This window comes from Macaca mulatta, chromosome 1 (genome assembly GCF_049350105.2).
Source record: "Macaca mulatta isolate MMU2019108-1 chromosome 1, T2T-MMU8v2.0, whole genome shotgun sequence".
NCBI lineage: Eukaryota > Metazoa > Chordata > Mammalia > Primates > Cercopithecidae > Macaca > Macaca mulatta.
Genome location: NC_133406.1, coordinates 125,398,815 through 125,412,594, shown reverse-complemented (window position 1 = coordinate 125,412,594; position 13,780 = coordinate 125,398,815). Strand labels below are relative to the sequence as shown.

Genomic DNA, 13,780 nt, shown 5'->3' with positions numbered 1-13,780 from the left:
TTTCTTTAAAGGAGTCTATAATTTCTCTTTCCAAACAGTTAATTCTTGTTAATTTGAAATCTTTCTGTAGTTGAAATTCTTTACCACCATTTTGTCTTGTGCCTGTCTAAGATTTTATGAATTTATTTTTCACCCTTTCATGACTTATCTTCACTTCTCTGCCATTGCCTTTTCCTTTAGGGTACTCTTCTTTCTCATAACTAAAACCTCTTTCGAATATACCTCTTCAGTAAGCCTCCCCACAATTAATTCTCCCTGATTTTAATGACTCCTTTTCTTTATATAATTTTTGCATTTGTGTATTCAGTTCTAATTATTTTAATATTTGATATTCTTTAAACGGCTTTATGTTTTGATATATTCTTGTTTCCCAACAAAATAATGAAATAATTTAGAAAGGGGCTAAGGCTTTTGTTTTTGTTTTTTTCTACCTCAGCTCCTGACATACTTTTTATGTGATTGCTATGTTTTAAATACTTATGAAAAAATGACAAACATTACAAATGATAAAGATCAATATTTGGTTAGTTTTAGCAACAATTGTTGCTCTTCAGGTAGAAGTTCTAGTTGAAGATTCAAAGATGTGTAAAGGTGGCAAGCCAAAAATAAAAATTGTTCACTTTATAAAGAGTGTCCACTGCCTTGTCTTGATTATAAGAAAAAAATTGACCGAGCTGATTTTGAACATCACAAGATACTCTCTTGACTGTATGATGTAAAAATCAAAGATAAAAGCCTGTAGCTAAGGTAGTTCAACTGCTTTATGAGTTGATATTTTATGTTGTTTCCAAAATATAATTAATGTGAAAATTGTTCTAATATTAAAAAGTCTAAATTTATAATTTGGAGATGCAAAATTAATGTATAATTTATGTCTAGGATGACTATGTACTTTTAAGTAGACAAGACAGTTGTGGAATGAAAAGGAGAAAGTAATGTAGTAAATGTAATTGCTATGTACATACTTGCCCAAAAGAAGGCTTCTTTGTAAAAAGACAAGTCTATGATGATGTATGTATATATACATGTACAATATAAGAGAATTTTTAATCCTATCATGTTATCTGTCATACTGAAAACACTTTGTATGAATTTTGTAATAACACGGGTTTGCTCACAGAAATCCAATGTAAATCGAGGAGACTTCAAAAGAACTTTAAGCAGAATAATTGATTTTACTCTAACATGAAAGTGGAAGAGGAGGGAGTAGACAACACATTTCTATCATCCACCAGTAGATCTGGAAAAGTGGCAAGGTTTTTCTTATAAAATTTGTTTCTTTAATTATGATGTTTTGTTTAATAACTATGAATTCTATATTTATAATTTTCCTCCTATGTTTTCTTATAGATTCAGGAAAGCATGGAACTAACTCAAGAGGAACATCAGCTCATTAATAACATTGTGGCTGCTCATCAAAAATATACCATTCCTTTAGAAGAAACAAATTTGTTTGTGTTCATTACTGAAAGAAATAATGTATAATTATGTTAGGAAGCAAAGGCACAAGCATAACAGCTTAAAATTTCAAAAGATATTTGAAAAAATAAAATTTATTAATCTTATTGCTTTTTTATGGGTTAGCTGCAGGAACATGCAAATTCTGAACTGAGCTTTTTGCAACTTTCAGAGACAGCAGTCCTACACATATGTGGGCTAATGAATTTTACCAAGAGGCTCCCAGGTAATTACCTTTGGGAAAAATTAATTTAATACTTAAGCTAATTTTATAAAAAGTTCCCTGTTTTAAGGGAAGTGGGTATTTTAGGAAAAGGAAAAAAAAACTCTCTATTTTTTTCACCAACTTTTTGTTTCTTTCTCTTTTTCTTTTTTTTTTTTGAGACAGGATCTTACTCTATTGCCTAGGCTGGAGTGCAGTGGCATGATCACGGCTCACTGCAGCCTTGACTTCTTGGGCTCATGTGATCCTCCCACCTCAGCCTACTGAGTAGCTGGGACTGTAGGCATGCACCACCATGCTTGGCTAATTTTTGTATTTTTTGTATGCAGAGGGTTTCACCATTTTGCCCAAGCTGATCTTAAACTCCTGGGCTCACAAAGCTGCCTGTCAATGCAAAAATATGTTTATTTTGTCTGCTTTAATCAGATGGGTGAAAAATCTAAATATTTAAAAATACTGCTCAGAGAGTAGAATTCAGATAAAGAGGCTAGGAAGAGTAGTGTGGTGAGGGGAGTGAGGATGGTTAATGGGTACAAAAATATAGTTAGAATTAACAAGATCTAGTATTTGATATCACAACATGTTGATTATAGTCAACAATAATTTATTGTACATTTAAAAATAAAAGAGGCTGGTGCAGTGGCTCACACTTGTAATTCCAGCACTTTGGGAGGCCGAGGCAGGAGAATTACTTGAGCCCAGGAGTTTGAGACAAGTCGACTCAACACAGCAGGACCCCATTTCAACAAAATATTAAAAAATCTCAGGCCTGGTGGTGTATGCCTGTGGTTCCACCTACTTAGAAGGCTGAGGCTAGAGGATTGTTTGAGCCCAGGAGTTCGAGGTTACAGTGAGCTGTGATCACACCACTGCACTCCAGCCTGGGCGACAGACTGAGAACGCTGTCTCTAAACGACAACAAAAAACCTCACAAAACTATAAGTGGAATATTTGCAACACAAAGAAATGATAAATGCTTGAGGTGATGGATACCCATTTTCCCTGATGTGATTATTACACGTTGTATACCTGTATCGAAATATCTCATGTACCCCATAAATATATATACCTACTCTATACTCATAAGAATTAAAAATAAAAAAAATAAAATTATTCAAATGACTTCAAAGACTTGAGAATTAAGACAAACAAAATGTTGTTTGTTTTTGGAAAATGACTTTTTTTTTTCGATAAAGCATGTAACAAAGAAAATTCCCTGTACAATACTGAAATATCAAACCACTGTTGGCCAAAACTTAGCTATCTATTTACATGTACAGATATCTCATTCTAAACATAAATTCTTCAAGGCTAAATCCACTATGTTTAATTTGCTCTTGCCATAGGAAAAGTATTATTTAGTCCTGATAAAAGTGTCCCAAAATATTACCATGTGGAATCAAAATTTTATTTCAGATTTGAAGTAAGATATTATGATTGTTCTAAGGGAGCATTTAGGACTCATACTATTATATGAATAATTTAAAATGTTAAAATACTACATCTGAAAATTATCTTCTCATTATCGATTTCAAACAATTATGTGATCTTCTCTTTAAAGGATTTGAAAATTTGACCAGTGAGGATCAAACTGCACTACAGAAGGGATCAAAAACTGAAGTGATGTTTCTCCATGGGGCCCCACTTTACAGTCAGAAAGAATCAGACTCTGAAAGTAAAAAAGGATTTCTTTCTAACTTTAATGTTAATAGTTATTGTTAAATTTAGCAATAAATTGTATCACATTGAGCTATTTTTTATTTTAATTTTGCCAGTTACTATAGGCAAAAATACTTCATAATAGCTCTTTATAAGTTGTTTTATAAAAAGCTATTTTTTATTATATAGCATTATGGAAAACACATTTTTGAAGGGTCTCCAATCTTTCTATAAACTACAAACTATTAATTTAACTTCATGTTTCAGTAATAAAAATTATAAATCTATCATTTGCTGGGAGTATTTCTGATCTAACAACTATGCTGTATTCTGAAAGATTGAGTTTAAAGATTAGAAAAAAATTCAGGCTTTATATTTTTCCTTTTAACTAGATTCTGTGAGAATATTAAATCATTCAGATTATACACCGAATTGTCACAGTAGGAGTGGTGACAGAAGTCTTATCTGTTCTATGGAAAAATGTTACAATGAAGAATGTCCTTATACTACTCTAACTGGTAATATGACTCAGTATGAAATGTTATATTGGATGGAAAAATTTGTATATAATGTTTCACTTTCATATACTGCTTTGAGATACAATGATAATTTCCATATGTTTGATTCTACCCTATGTTTGGATGGAAATACATTTTTGTATCAATTTTTTAGGTATTACTGAAGAATTTATTACCACACTGTTTTACTTCTACAGAAGAATGAGCAAACCTGATACTACTAATACTGAATATGCTCTGATTGCAGCAACAATTGTTTTTTCAGGTAAAAAGTTTTTTCATGTGAAAACCATTCAGTGGTAAAAATCTGTATTAAATTTGGCAATGAAATGATGAAGTTTGTGGTTACTAAATTATTAATTACAGCCAAATGTACCAATTTTGTTTTATCACAATTTCCTTCTCTACAGGAGCATTCCTTTAAGCTTATATACATGCTATAATTTTTTGCAGCTTAAAAAATGCTTTCTTGACCTCATATCCACTTTCATTTACTCTCTTATTTCTCTGTTCCACTTCACAGAAAAAAATTTCTTTAAAGGGTTGTGTATACTCCTGTCTCTGTTCCTTTGGTTAACTCCTAAACCCTCTACAGTAACATTATGTCCTCTCCTCTCCATACCACCATAACTAGTCAATATCTTTAGGATCTTGGCATTGCTGATTCCGGTGGTCAATTCCTAGTCCTCAGCTTTCTTGACCCATGAGCTACATTTGACAGAATAGATCACGTCCTCTCTCTTAGAACACTTTCATCACTTGGCTTCAGTTGATCACTTCTTCCTTCTTGACATGCATTTTTTTTCTTGATTTCCAAGACCCCACACACTCTTGATTTTCCTCTTTAGTGGTTGCACTTTCAGTTTCTTTTGTTAATTCCTCTTCATCTGCCACAGTGACAAACGACAAGAATATTCCAGGGCTCAGTTCTCTTTTTTCTGTACTCACTTCCTTTGCAATTTCATCCTATCTCATGGCTTTAAAGGCCATATATATGCTGACCACTCCTAAATTTATTATACATACCAACCTGAAGTGCTCCCCCAAACTCCATTAAATAGCCTATTCAAGATTTTAACTTGCATATCTAGTAGGCATATCAAATTTAACACGCTTGAAAGTGAATTCCTAGTTGCCTCCCGCTCCATCCTTCTATATTTGTTCTCCATCTCTACTAAATGGTATTTTCCATCCTTGAAATCGTATATGCTAAAATTTTTTGTCATTCTTAACTTCTTTCTTTCTCTTATACCCATATCAAATATACAACAAATCCCACTGGGTCTGCTCTCAAAATATATCCAGAACTAAACCAGAACTTACTATTTCTATCCTTACAATCCTAATTTAAACTACTCTCCTAACTGGCTTTTTCTGTTTCTGCCCTTGCCTCTCTAGAATCTATTCTCTATACAGGAGCCAGAGTAATTCTTCGAAAATGTAAGTCAGATCATGTGATACACCTCCGCTCATAACCCTTAAATAGCTTCCTATTTTACACAGATTAAAGCCAAAGTTCTTTTCATCATTGCCTATTACTATTCATTTTGCTTATTCCATCCCAGCCATGCTGCTTTTGACGTAGATATTCCTAGAAAATTTCAAGCAGGCTCCTGGTACAGGTTCTAGTGTATTTGATAAGTCTCCTGCCCAGAAACCTCTTTCCCCAGATAGTCATATGACTCCCTCATTCACTATCTTAGATTTCTGCTAAATGCCATTTTATCTCTGACTTGCCTTTGAAAATTAGTTACTCCCCCTTACACTAAATTCTTATCCTCTTCCCTGTTTTTTTCCCTCTATAACACACCACTCTCCTATATTACATTATTACATTTAAGTGTGTATTACATATACACATTTTAAAAATGTGTATATGTCTCTTTCCTCCTTGACTCCTCTCAGACCCAGAATATAAACTCAGTGAAGGGAGAAAATTTTGTCTACTACGTTCACTGCTGTATCACTAGCACAATGACTGGACGGATGAATGAATGCTGTCTAAACATTAATAAATTATTGGTTGGCTCTTATATTTTACAGCTGGATACTTGAACAGCTTTACCTTTTATTTACTGTTGACCTTGGGAAAATTACTGAATTTTTCTTAATTTCAAGTAAGCCCTTGGCTGATTTTAAATTTTTTTTTTTTTTTTTTTTTTTTTTTTTTTTTGAGTCAGAGTTTCGCTCTTGTTACCCACGCTGGAGTGTAGGGGTGTGATCTTGGCTCACTGCAACCTCTGCCTCCTGGGTTCAAGTGATTCTCCTGCCTCAGGCTCCTGAGGAGCTGGGATTACAGGTGTCCACCACTATGCCTGGCTAATTTCTTGTATTTTTAGTAGAGATGGGGTTTTACCATGTTGGCCAGACAGGTCTCAAACTCCTGACCTCAGGTGATCCACCAGCCTCGGCCTCCTAAAGTGCTAGGATTACAGGCTTGAGCTACCGTGCCTGGCCTGGCTGCTTTTATATTCTTATAACTACTTACTGACCCTTCTTTCCTATGTAACTTAGTGGAAATTACTTATTTTTCTAAGTTTCAAGAAGCTCATCTGGAAAATGGTGGTAATAATAGAACTTAACCTCATATGGTATTGTGGCAACTACATAAAATAATGCATAGAGGCAAGTCACTTAGCATAATATTTAGCATATATTAAGGGCTCAGTAAATATTTGTTTTTTATTATTTAAAAGCTGCATTGTTTTAAAAGATTATTTATCTTTTGCTACTTTCCAATATACATTAAGATAAATATGATGATATTTTTCAGATCGTCCATGCCTTAAGAATAAGCAATATATGGAAAATTTAGAAGAACCAGTTTTACAAATATTGTATAAATATTCAAAAATGTATCATCCAAAAGACCCACAGCTTTTTGCTTATCTCATATGGAAGTTTACTGAACTGAAAACTCTGAATTACAACCATTCAGAAATACTTAGCACTTGGAAAACAAAGGACCCCAAATTGGCTACTTTACTCTCTGAGAAGTGAAATTTGCATTCTTGCTGAAGTTTTAGAATGTTGTAGTTTGTTTTAAACTTCCTAAATCTGAACTGTTTACTTTATCATATAGGATGACTGATTTGGACAACACGAACGGTATTGCTGTGTTACCAACATATCACCATAAAATGGACATCATCAATGCTCATCGAAATTTTATCAAAATTTTGTGGAATATAGAACTATCACTGAGGGATATCTAGGATTCTTTTATGATTGGACTCAAAAAAAGCAAAAGTTGTTTCCTCATGGTTCCTTCAAAAGGAGCCAGAGAGTTATTACCTAAAGAAGCTTCACTTTTTTTCATTGAGTAAAACATTGAATGAAAATATATAAATTTATGGATATAAGAAAGGCTACCTAGTGGAAATGGTTGTAATCAGAATAAAGAGAGTTTGGCCAGGTGTGGTGGCTCACACCTGTAATCCAACACTTTGGGAGGCTGAGGCGAGTGGATCACCTGAGGTCAGGAGTTCAAGACCAGCCTGACCAACATGGTGAAACCCCGTCTCTACTAAAAACACAAAACAAAATACAAAAATTAGCCAGGCATGGTGGTGCGTGCCTGTAATCCCAGCTACTCCAGAGGCTGAGGCAAGAGAATGACTTGAACCTGGGAGGTGGAGGTTACAGTGAGCCGAGATCACACCCTTGCACTCCAGCCTGGGCAACAAGAGTGAAACTCCATCTCAGCAATAACAGTGACAACAACAACAACAACAACAACAACAACAACAACAGAATAAAGAGAGTTTGTGAGCCTCATTAACTAAAGCCAGACTGATGGAATAAGGAAGTAACATTTTAAACCTATTCCTGTTACAGCATTTTATGAATTATTAAAGACAAGCAAAACCTGTTCAAATCTTATCATTTCTTAAAATGCCTTAAAAAAAGAGATGCTTTATAAAAAAGTAGAAATTGTGTGATGGCGAGAATAATGAAAAATTAAAATACAAATTATTAAAATATTTTAACATATATTTGGAAATTAAACATAATTTGCTTCTCATTCTGGCAGAATATTTTAACATTTTTGCCAACATCTTTTGTGGAAAAAAACGAAGTTCTTAAAACCAGAAATCTTTCTACAAATATTTAAGTCCTTATATGGACAGGATGTTAATATGTTAAATTAAATTTCATGTGAAATACATGGAAGTGAGAAATTCTATGGTGGCACCATTGCTTTGAAAGACTGATTTTAAGTAAATAAAATATGGTAAATTTAATATAACACTAGGAGTAGCATTTTGATTTTCAATAAAGAACAAAGTGATCATAGTTGAAATTTTCACTGTTGTAAAACTTTTAAAAATATTGAGATATTAGATTTATACTCTCAATTGAATGAAAAATTTTAATTAGATCAATTATTGCCTCTGGTGATACTTTGTGTATATTCTTAGTATCATCTCTCTGAGGTGATACCTCTCTGAGGTAGTACCTTATCTTTTTCAGAATATCTAGACTCAGTTTCCTTAAATAGCAAAATGAAGGAGTTAAACTGGATCATCCTTAACTGCTCAAAAATTTTATCAGGAATGATTGTTTCTGATTATACAAAGTGAGTTCTTAAAAATATTGCTAAAGCCCTTAGAAAAAGCATCAATTGTATTATGATGCCCTGAGAAAGTTGGAAAACAGAGTCAATGGTATATTCAAAATGGAGCTCATTATTTTATTGCTCAAAATTAAGTAACTTAGCACTAGGATAATGATAATAGCTAGTTACTCAAGCCTGAAACCAGCCAGTCATCTTAGACTGCTCCCTTTCTTTCACTTATTATTAAAAAGTTATCAAATTCTATTAATTTTACTTCTTAAATATCTTTTACATTTGACATCTCCTCTTCAGTTCCACTGTCCGTGTCATAGCTCAGGTCCTCATGTCTCACCCAGGCTATTAAAACTGTCTCCCTACTCTGGTCTCTTAAGCCTAAATCATTCCTCATACTACAAGTTTTCTTCTGAACTCGATCATGTAATCCTTTCTGCTCAAAATTCTTCGGGATCTCCGTCCACAAAATCTAAAATCCAGACACTTTTTCAAGGCCTTTCTATAATACTTGCTCTCTCGCTCGTTCTTTTTTTATTTGAGAGAGTCTCATTCTGTGGCTCAGACTGGAGTGCAATGGTGCGATCTCAGCTCACTGCGACGTCCGCCTCCCCGGTGGTTCAGGCGATTCTCCTGCCTCAGCCTCCGAGTCGCTGGGACTACAGGCGTGTGCCACGTGCCTGGCTAATTTCGTATTTTTACTGGAGACGGGGTTTCGTCATGTTGGCCGGGCCGGTCTCAAACTCTTGACCTCAAGTGATCCGCCCTCCTTGGCCTCCCAAAGTGCTGGGATTACAGGAGTGAGCCACCACGCTTTCTTGAAATCTCTAGTGTCATCTCTTGCCATTTTCTCCACTTAATCCTTACACAGTACGCTTCTTGGGCTTAGTCATACTAATCTCTCTTACAACTCCAAGGCCTTTGCTAGCCTTCCGTCAGCCAGCAATACTCTTTTCCCATTCCCTCTCCTTCTCCCCCTTCTCCCCGCTCTCCCCCCTCACTCCATTCTCCCCGCTGTCCCCCGTTTCCTCCCTCTGCCCCCTTTCTCTCCTCTGTCTCCTCTCTCTGTCTCTTTGAGACACAATCTGGCTCTCTTGCCCAGACGGGAGCCAGTGACAGGATCATTAGCTCACTGCAGCCTCTATCTCCAGGACTCAAGCGATCTTCCCCTCTCTGCCTTTTAAGTAGCTGGGACCACAGGTGCGCGCCACCACACCGGGCTATTTTAGGATAGGCAGGGTCTCATTACGTTGCCCAGACTGGTCTTGAACTCCTTCCTGGGCTCAAGCAATCCTCCCGCTTTGGCCTCCCAAAGTGTTGGGATTACAGGCGTGAGCCAATAGCCCGCCTAGCCAACTCTCCATTCACTCATTCTTACGTGAAGCAGTAACAGAACCATACCACATGTGTGGAGCTTCTCCTGACTCCACAAGCCACCGTGAGAGCCACTTTCCCTACGTCCCTATCATAGGAATCACCCTAAATGATTATACGACTTTGTAATTGTTTGCCCATCTGTTTCCTTCCTAAGATTGTGGACCTCTTGGAGGGCAGAAATGGATTTTTCACTCTCAGCTTCAGTCTGTCATAGCGCCTGACATTTTCCCCAGCATTCTTCGACAACAGAAGCCTAAAGAACTTCCACTCCAAGGAAATACAGAATCCGGGAAGGAATTGTTCCTAGCGAGAAGGGAAATCTCGCGAGATTCAGGTCCTGGGAGCCTGGCAAGCCCACGCAGCGACGGTTATTTAGCCGTTGAACTGCCAGCCGCCCGGGGCCCACGCGCTCCGGGCCGCTCAGCCTGAGCGATTTCCCGCCTTTTCTGAGGTTCTGAGGCGGGAGCTATTGGTTCTTTCTGTTGCCCTCATAGACCATAGGTAGCAGTTCGCGTGGGCACGGAGCCCACGGTTTCCCGCTAGTTCTTCAAAGGTGAGGGCAGGTGCCCCGAGTTCTTTTCTTGGGGACTGAGCCCAGAGCGGGGCGATACTGTGCTACTGCGCCTCCCCGCCGCAGCCCGCCGCCGTTTTCTTTTGAATAGTGGTCCAGGAACTTACACAGTTCCTCCTGGCGATGTGGTGGAATTTACCAGGGCAGGAGAAGGGAACGGGCTTGCTTTTCAGGCCAGCGTGGCGGCGGGCGGTGGGGCGAAAGGGAGAAGGAAACGAGGGTTTATCCCTTTGCCCACTCCGCGGTGAGCGACCTTGTAGGGCTCCACTGTAGCGAGAGCCCCGTGGATTCCTTTTTTTTTTAGCCATTTAGTTTGTAAACATCACTTTAAAGAATACATAGTGTATTCACGGCACACGGTGAAAAAAACTTTCCTTCCCCTCCCGCCCCCAGGGCAGTAGATATTTACAACCGTAACAGAAAATGGAAAAGCAAAAGCCCTTTACGTTGTTCGTACCACCGAGATTAAGCAGCAGTCAGGTGTCTGCGGTGAAACCTCAGACCCTGGGAGGAGATTCCACTTTCTTCAAGGTAAATTTCCATGTGACTCTTAATTGGACTCTTCTTAACTTTAGGGAAATGAAGAAAAGTGTACTTTCTTCCTGGTGGTGTTTTATAATTATTTCTTCTCAATAAATGGTGTCATTTACCCAAGAATTTTGAATCCCATTGCTTTAAATGAACAGTGAGCATTATTATGTAGGCATCATTCATTTAAATAATAACTGCTGCCGTAGAACTCTGCATACATAGTGGAACCTGCTTATTTTAATCCTCCTTCTTCCCGTATTTGATTCGAGGCAACTTATAGGACAGATACTACAAGGCAGTAGAATATGTTAGGAGAAAATTAGGAAAATTATCAAGAAAAATGAGGACTATTTGGACAAATGCCTATATATGAGTAATAATTCGTGTTGTGACTGGGCTTCAGATTTGACTCTGAGCTTCCTAGTGGATAGGACAAAGAGGGAAATTCATTTGTGTAATGGAGTTATCATTGGATAGGAGGAATTATACCAAGTTTCCCAGGTGAAACAGAGCTTTAAAAAAATTATTTTAAAAAATTTATCATCTGGATCCTTATATTGGAGATGCAATGATGCAATGAATATTTTACTTGTATATGCTGTAAAAAAATTCTTGTTGCTGCTATAGGCAATAATATATTATTAAATGCTATTGAGTAAAGACAATCTTTAATTCTATCAAGGGAAATCATAAACTGAAGCAATCTGCTAATATTATTCTATACTACTAGTTAGATTTACTGTTATTCTTGAATACCTACAAAGCCATATATTGAGTAATTTATAGTTTAGCTTCATCTTACAAGTGGAAATATCTAATTAGAAGTTTTTCTTTGTTTATATAGAAAACGCATTTGATATTTTAAACATGTATGTATGTTAAAGGATTTGCAATTATAGTGACCTCTTTAAGCAGGTGTATATTACATATGTATATATTACACTATTAGTATCAGAGTGGTATGAAACAGCATATTTAAGAACTTCTTTGTGTCTCTAGAGTTTCAACAAATGTACTGAAGATGATTTTGAGTTTCCATTTGCAATGACTAATCTCTCCAAAAATGGGGAAAACATTGATTCAGGTAAGAGCCTGGAAAAGCAGTGTATCAGCTTATATGGAAACATTGTGTTATATATATCGCTAGTTATTGAAAATATAATGTATTATATCAGTATTATTGACACAAAAGCTAGATATAATACTTAATATAAAAAATAAGGCTGGACACAGTGGCTAACACCTGTAATTCCAGCATTTTGGGAGGGAGCTGAGGGAGGGGGATCACTTGAGGCCAGGAGTGTGAGACCAGCCTGGGCAACATAAGGAGATCCTGTCTGTCCAAAAAAAAAACAACAAACAAACCCCACCACCCCCAAAACTAGCTGGACGTGGTGGCATGTGCCTGCAGTCCCAGCTACTTGGGAGGTTAAGGTGGATCATTTGAGCCCTAGAGATGGAGGCTTTGAGGCTACAGTGAGCCATGATGGCGCCACTGCCCTCTAGTCTAAGCAACAGAACCAGACGCCCTCTCTCTCTCAAAAAAAGAAAAAAAAAAAAAAAAAAAAAAAAGAAAGAAAGAAAGAAAAAAAGATGTTGGCATATTTAATACCTGTCGTCTTTTATCTTGCAGATCCTGCTTTACAAAAAGTTAATTTCTTGCCCATGCTTGAGCAGGTCAGTTAAGCATAGTACATACAGATATAACCTGTTTAGGTAATGAACTGCTTATTTGAAGAAAACAGTCTTTAGTTATTGCATTACTAGTCTTCTGTATTTAATTGTTATTATTTGGAAGCTCTTATCAGAAGTATTTTCTTATAGAAACATCTATTTTTTTAGGTTGGTAATTCTGACTGTCACTATCAGGAAGGACTAAAAGACTCTGATTTGGAGGTCAGAAGATTTTCCATTCATATTAAATTTCTTATAATTGGAATATAACTTATTACCTATATGTATATTTCTTTTGAAGCTTCAAAAGGATTATTATTTGGTTAATGTTTTAAGATATATCCTTTAAAACCTTTTTTCCTGCTTCTGTATTTTTTGGGTTATGAAAGTTCCATTTATGTAGAGGCAATTTCGTTTTAGACCATGAAATCAAGAGGAGGGGAAATGGGTACTGTACGTGAAAAGTATAGTATCAAGAGAGTATTTTACAAAATCAGCCTTTAATTAATACATGAAATTGACTGGTTGGCTGGTTTATTGTATAAGGAATTTGTAGGACATGCTATATACTTTTGATTTTAGTTATAAAGATATTTCTTATTTATGGCATATAGATGTCTTTAAAATGAAGAGAAATTCCACAGCCTGGTAAGGTACTAGATATTTGTTGCTGTGATTATAGTACCAAACAGTTTAAAATATATAGAACTTATTTATATATTTTTATAAGAAAAAGTTATCAACCAGCAGAAATTGATGTGATTAAAAATCTCTGATATTTACAATATAATGTGGATTTAAAAGAAGGCAGGAAATCTATCTAAAACATCAGACTTGATGAAATGATATCTTGTGTTCACTTTTATTTTTCTTGTCATTATATTTTAAACTTCATGTCCTTTAGTGAATCTTCAAACTGTTTGTATAATCAAAGTGTTTCAAGACCATTGTTAAGATTTATAGATTTTTATAGTTTGATTTATTTTAGCTTTTAACCAGCCAGATCCTCTCACTAACTAAAATATTTTTATGGAGCCATTTCATTTTATTCAGCAAGGTATAATTTAGTCAAATGACCAATAACTTTAATGAAGTAGTTAATATTGCCTTAGTAGTTTAACAGAGTTAATGTGGCTTTCAGTATGCTATTAGTGCTTAAATTGAGGAAACATTTGGTCTCAACTATTAGTATATGGATA

General features: G+C 35.9%; 1 protein-coding gene across 1 annotated transcript in view; it reads left to right on the top strand.

Annotated features, from left to right (window-relative positions):
- The first annotated feature begins 10,767 nt into the window (after nucleotides 1-10,767).
- Nucleotides 10,768-13,780, top strand: part of SYCP1 (synaptonemal complex protein 1) — a 116,953-nt gene continuing 113,940 nt past the window's right edge. The window contains exons 1-4 of the mRNA XM_077950631.1: nucleotides 10,768-10,907; nucleotides 11,907-11,991; nucleotides 12,541-12,584; nucleotides 12,750-12,803. Of these exons, the coding sequence (XP_077806757.1) occupies nucleotides 10,800-10,907; nucleotides 11,907-11,991; nucleotides 12,541-12,584; nucleotides 12,750-12,803 (291 nt within the window). The 5' untranslated portion in view covers nucleotides 10,768-10,799. The remainder of the gene's footprint in view (nucleotides 10,908-11,906; nucleotides 11,992-12,540; nucleotides 12,585-12,749; nucleotides 12,804-13,780) is intronic.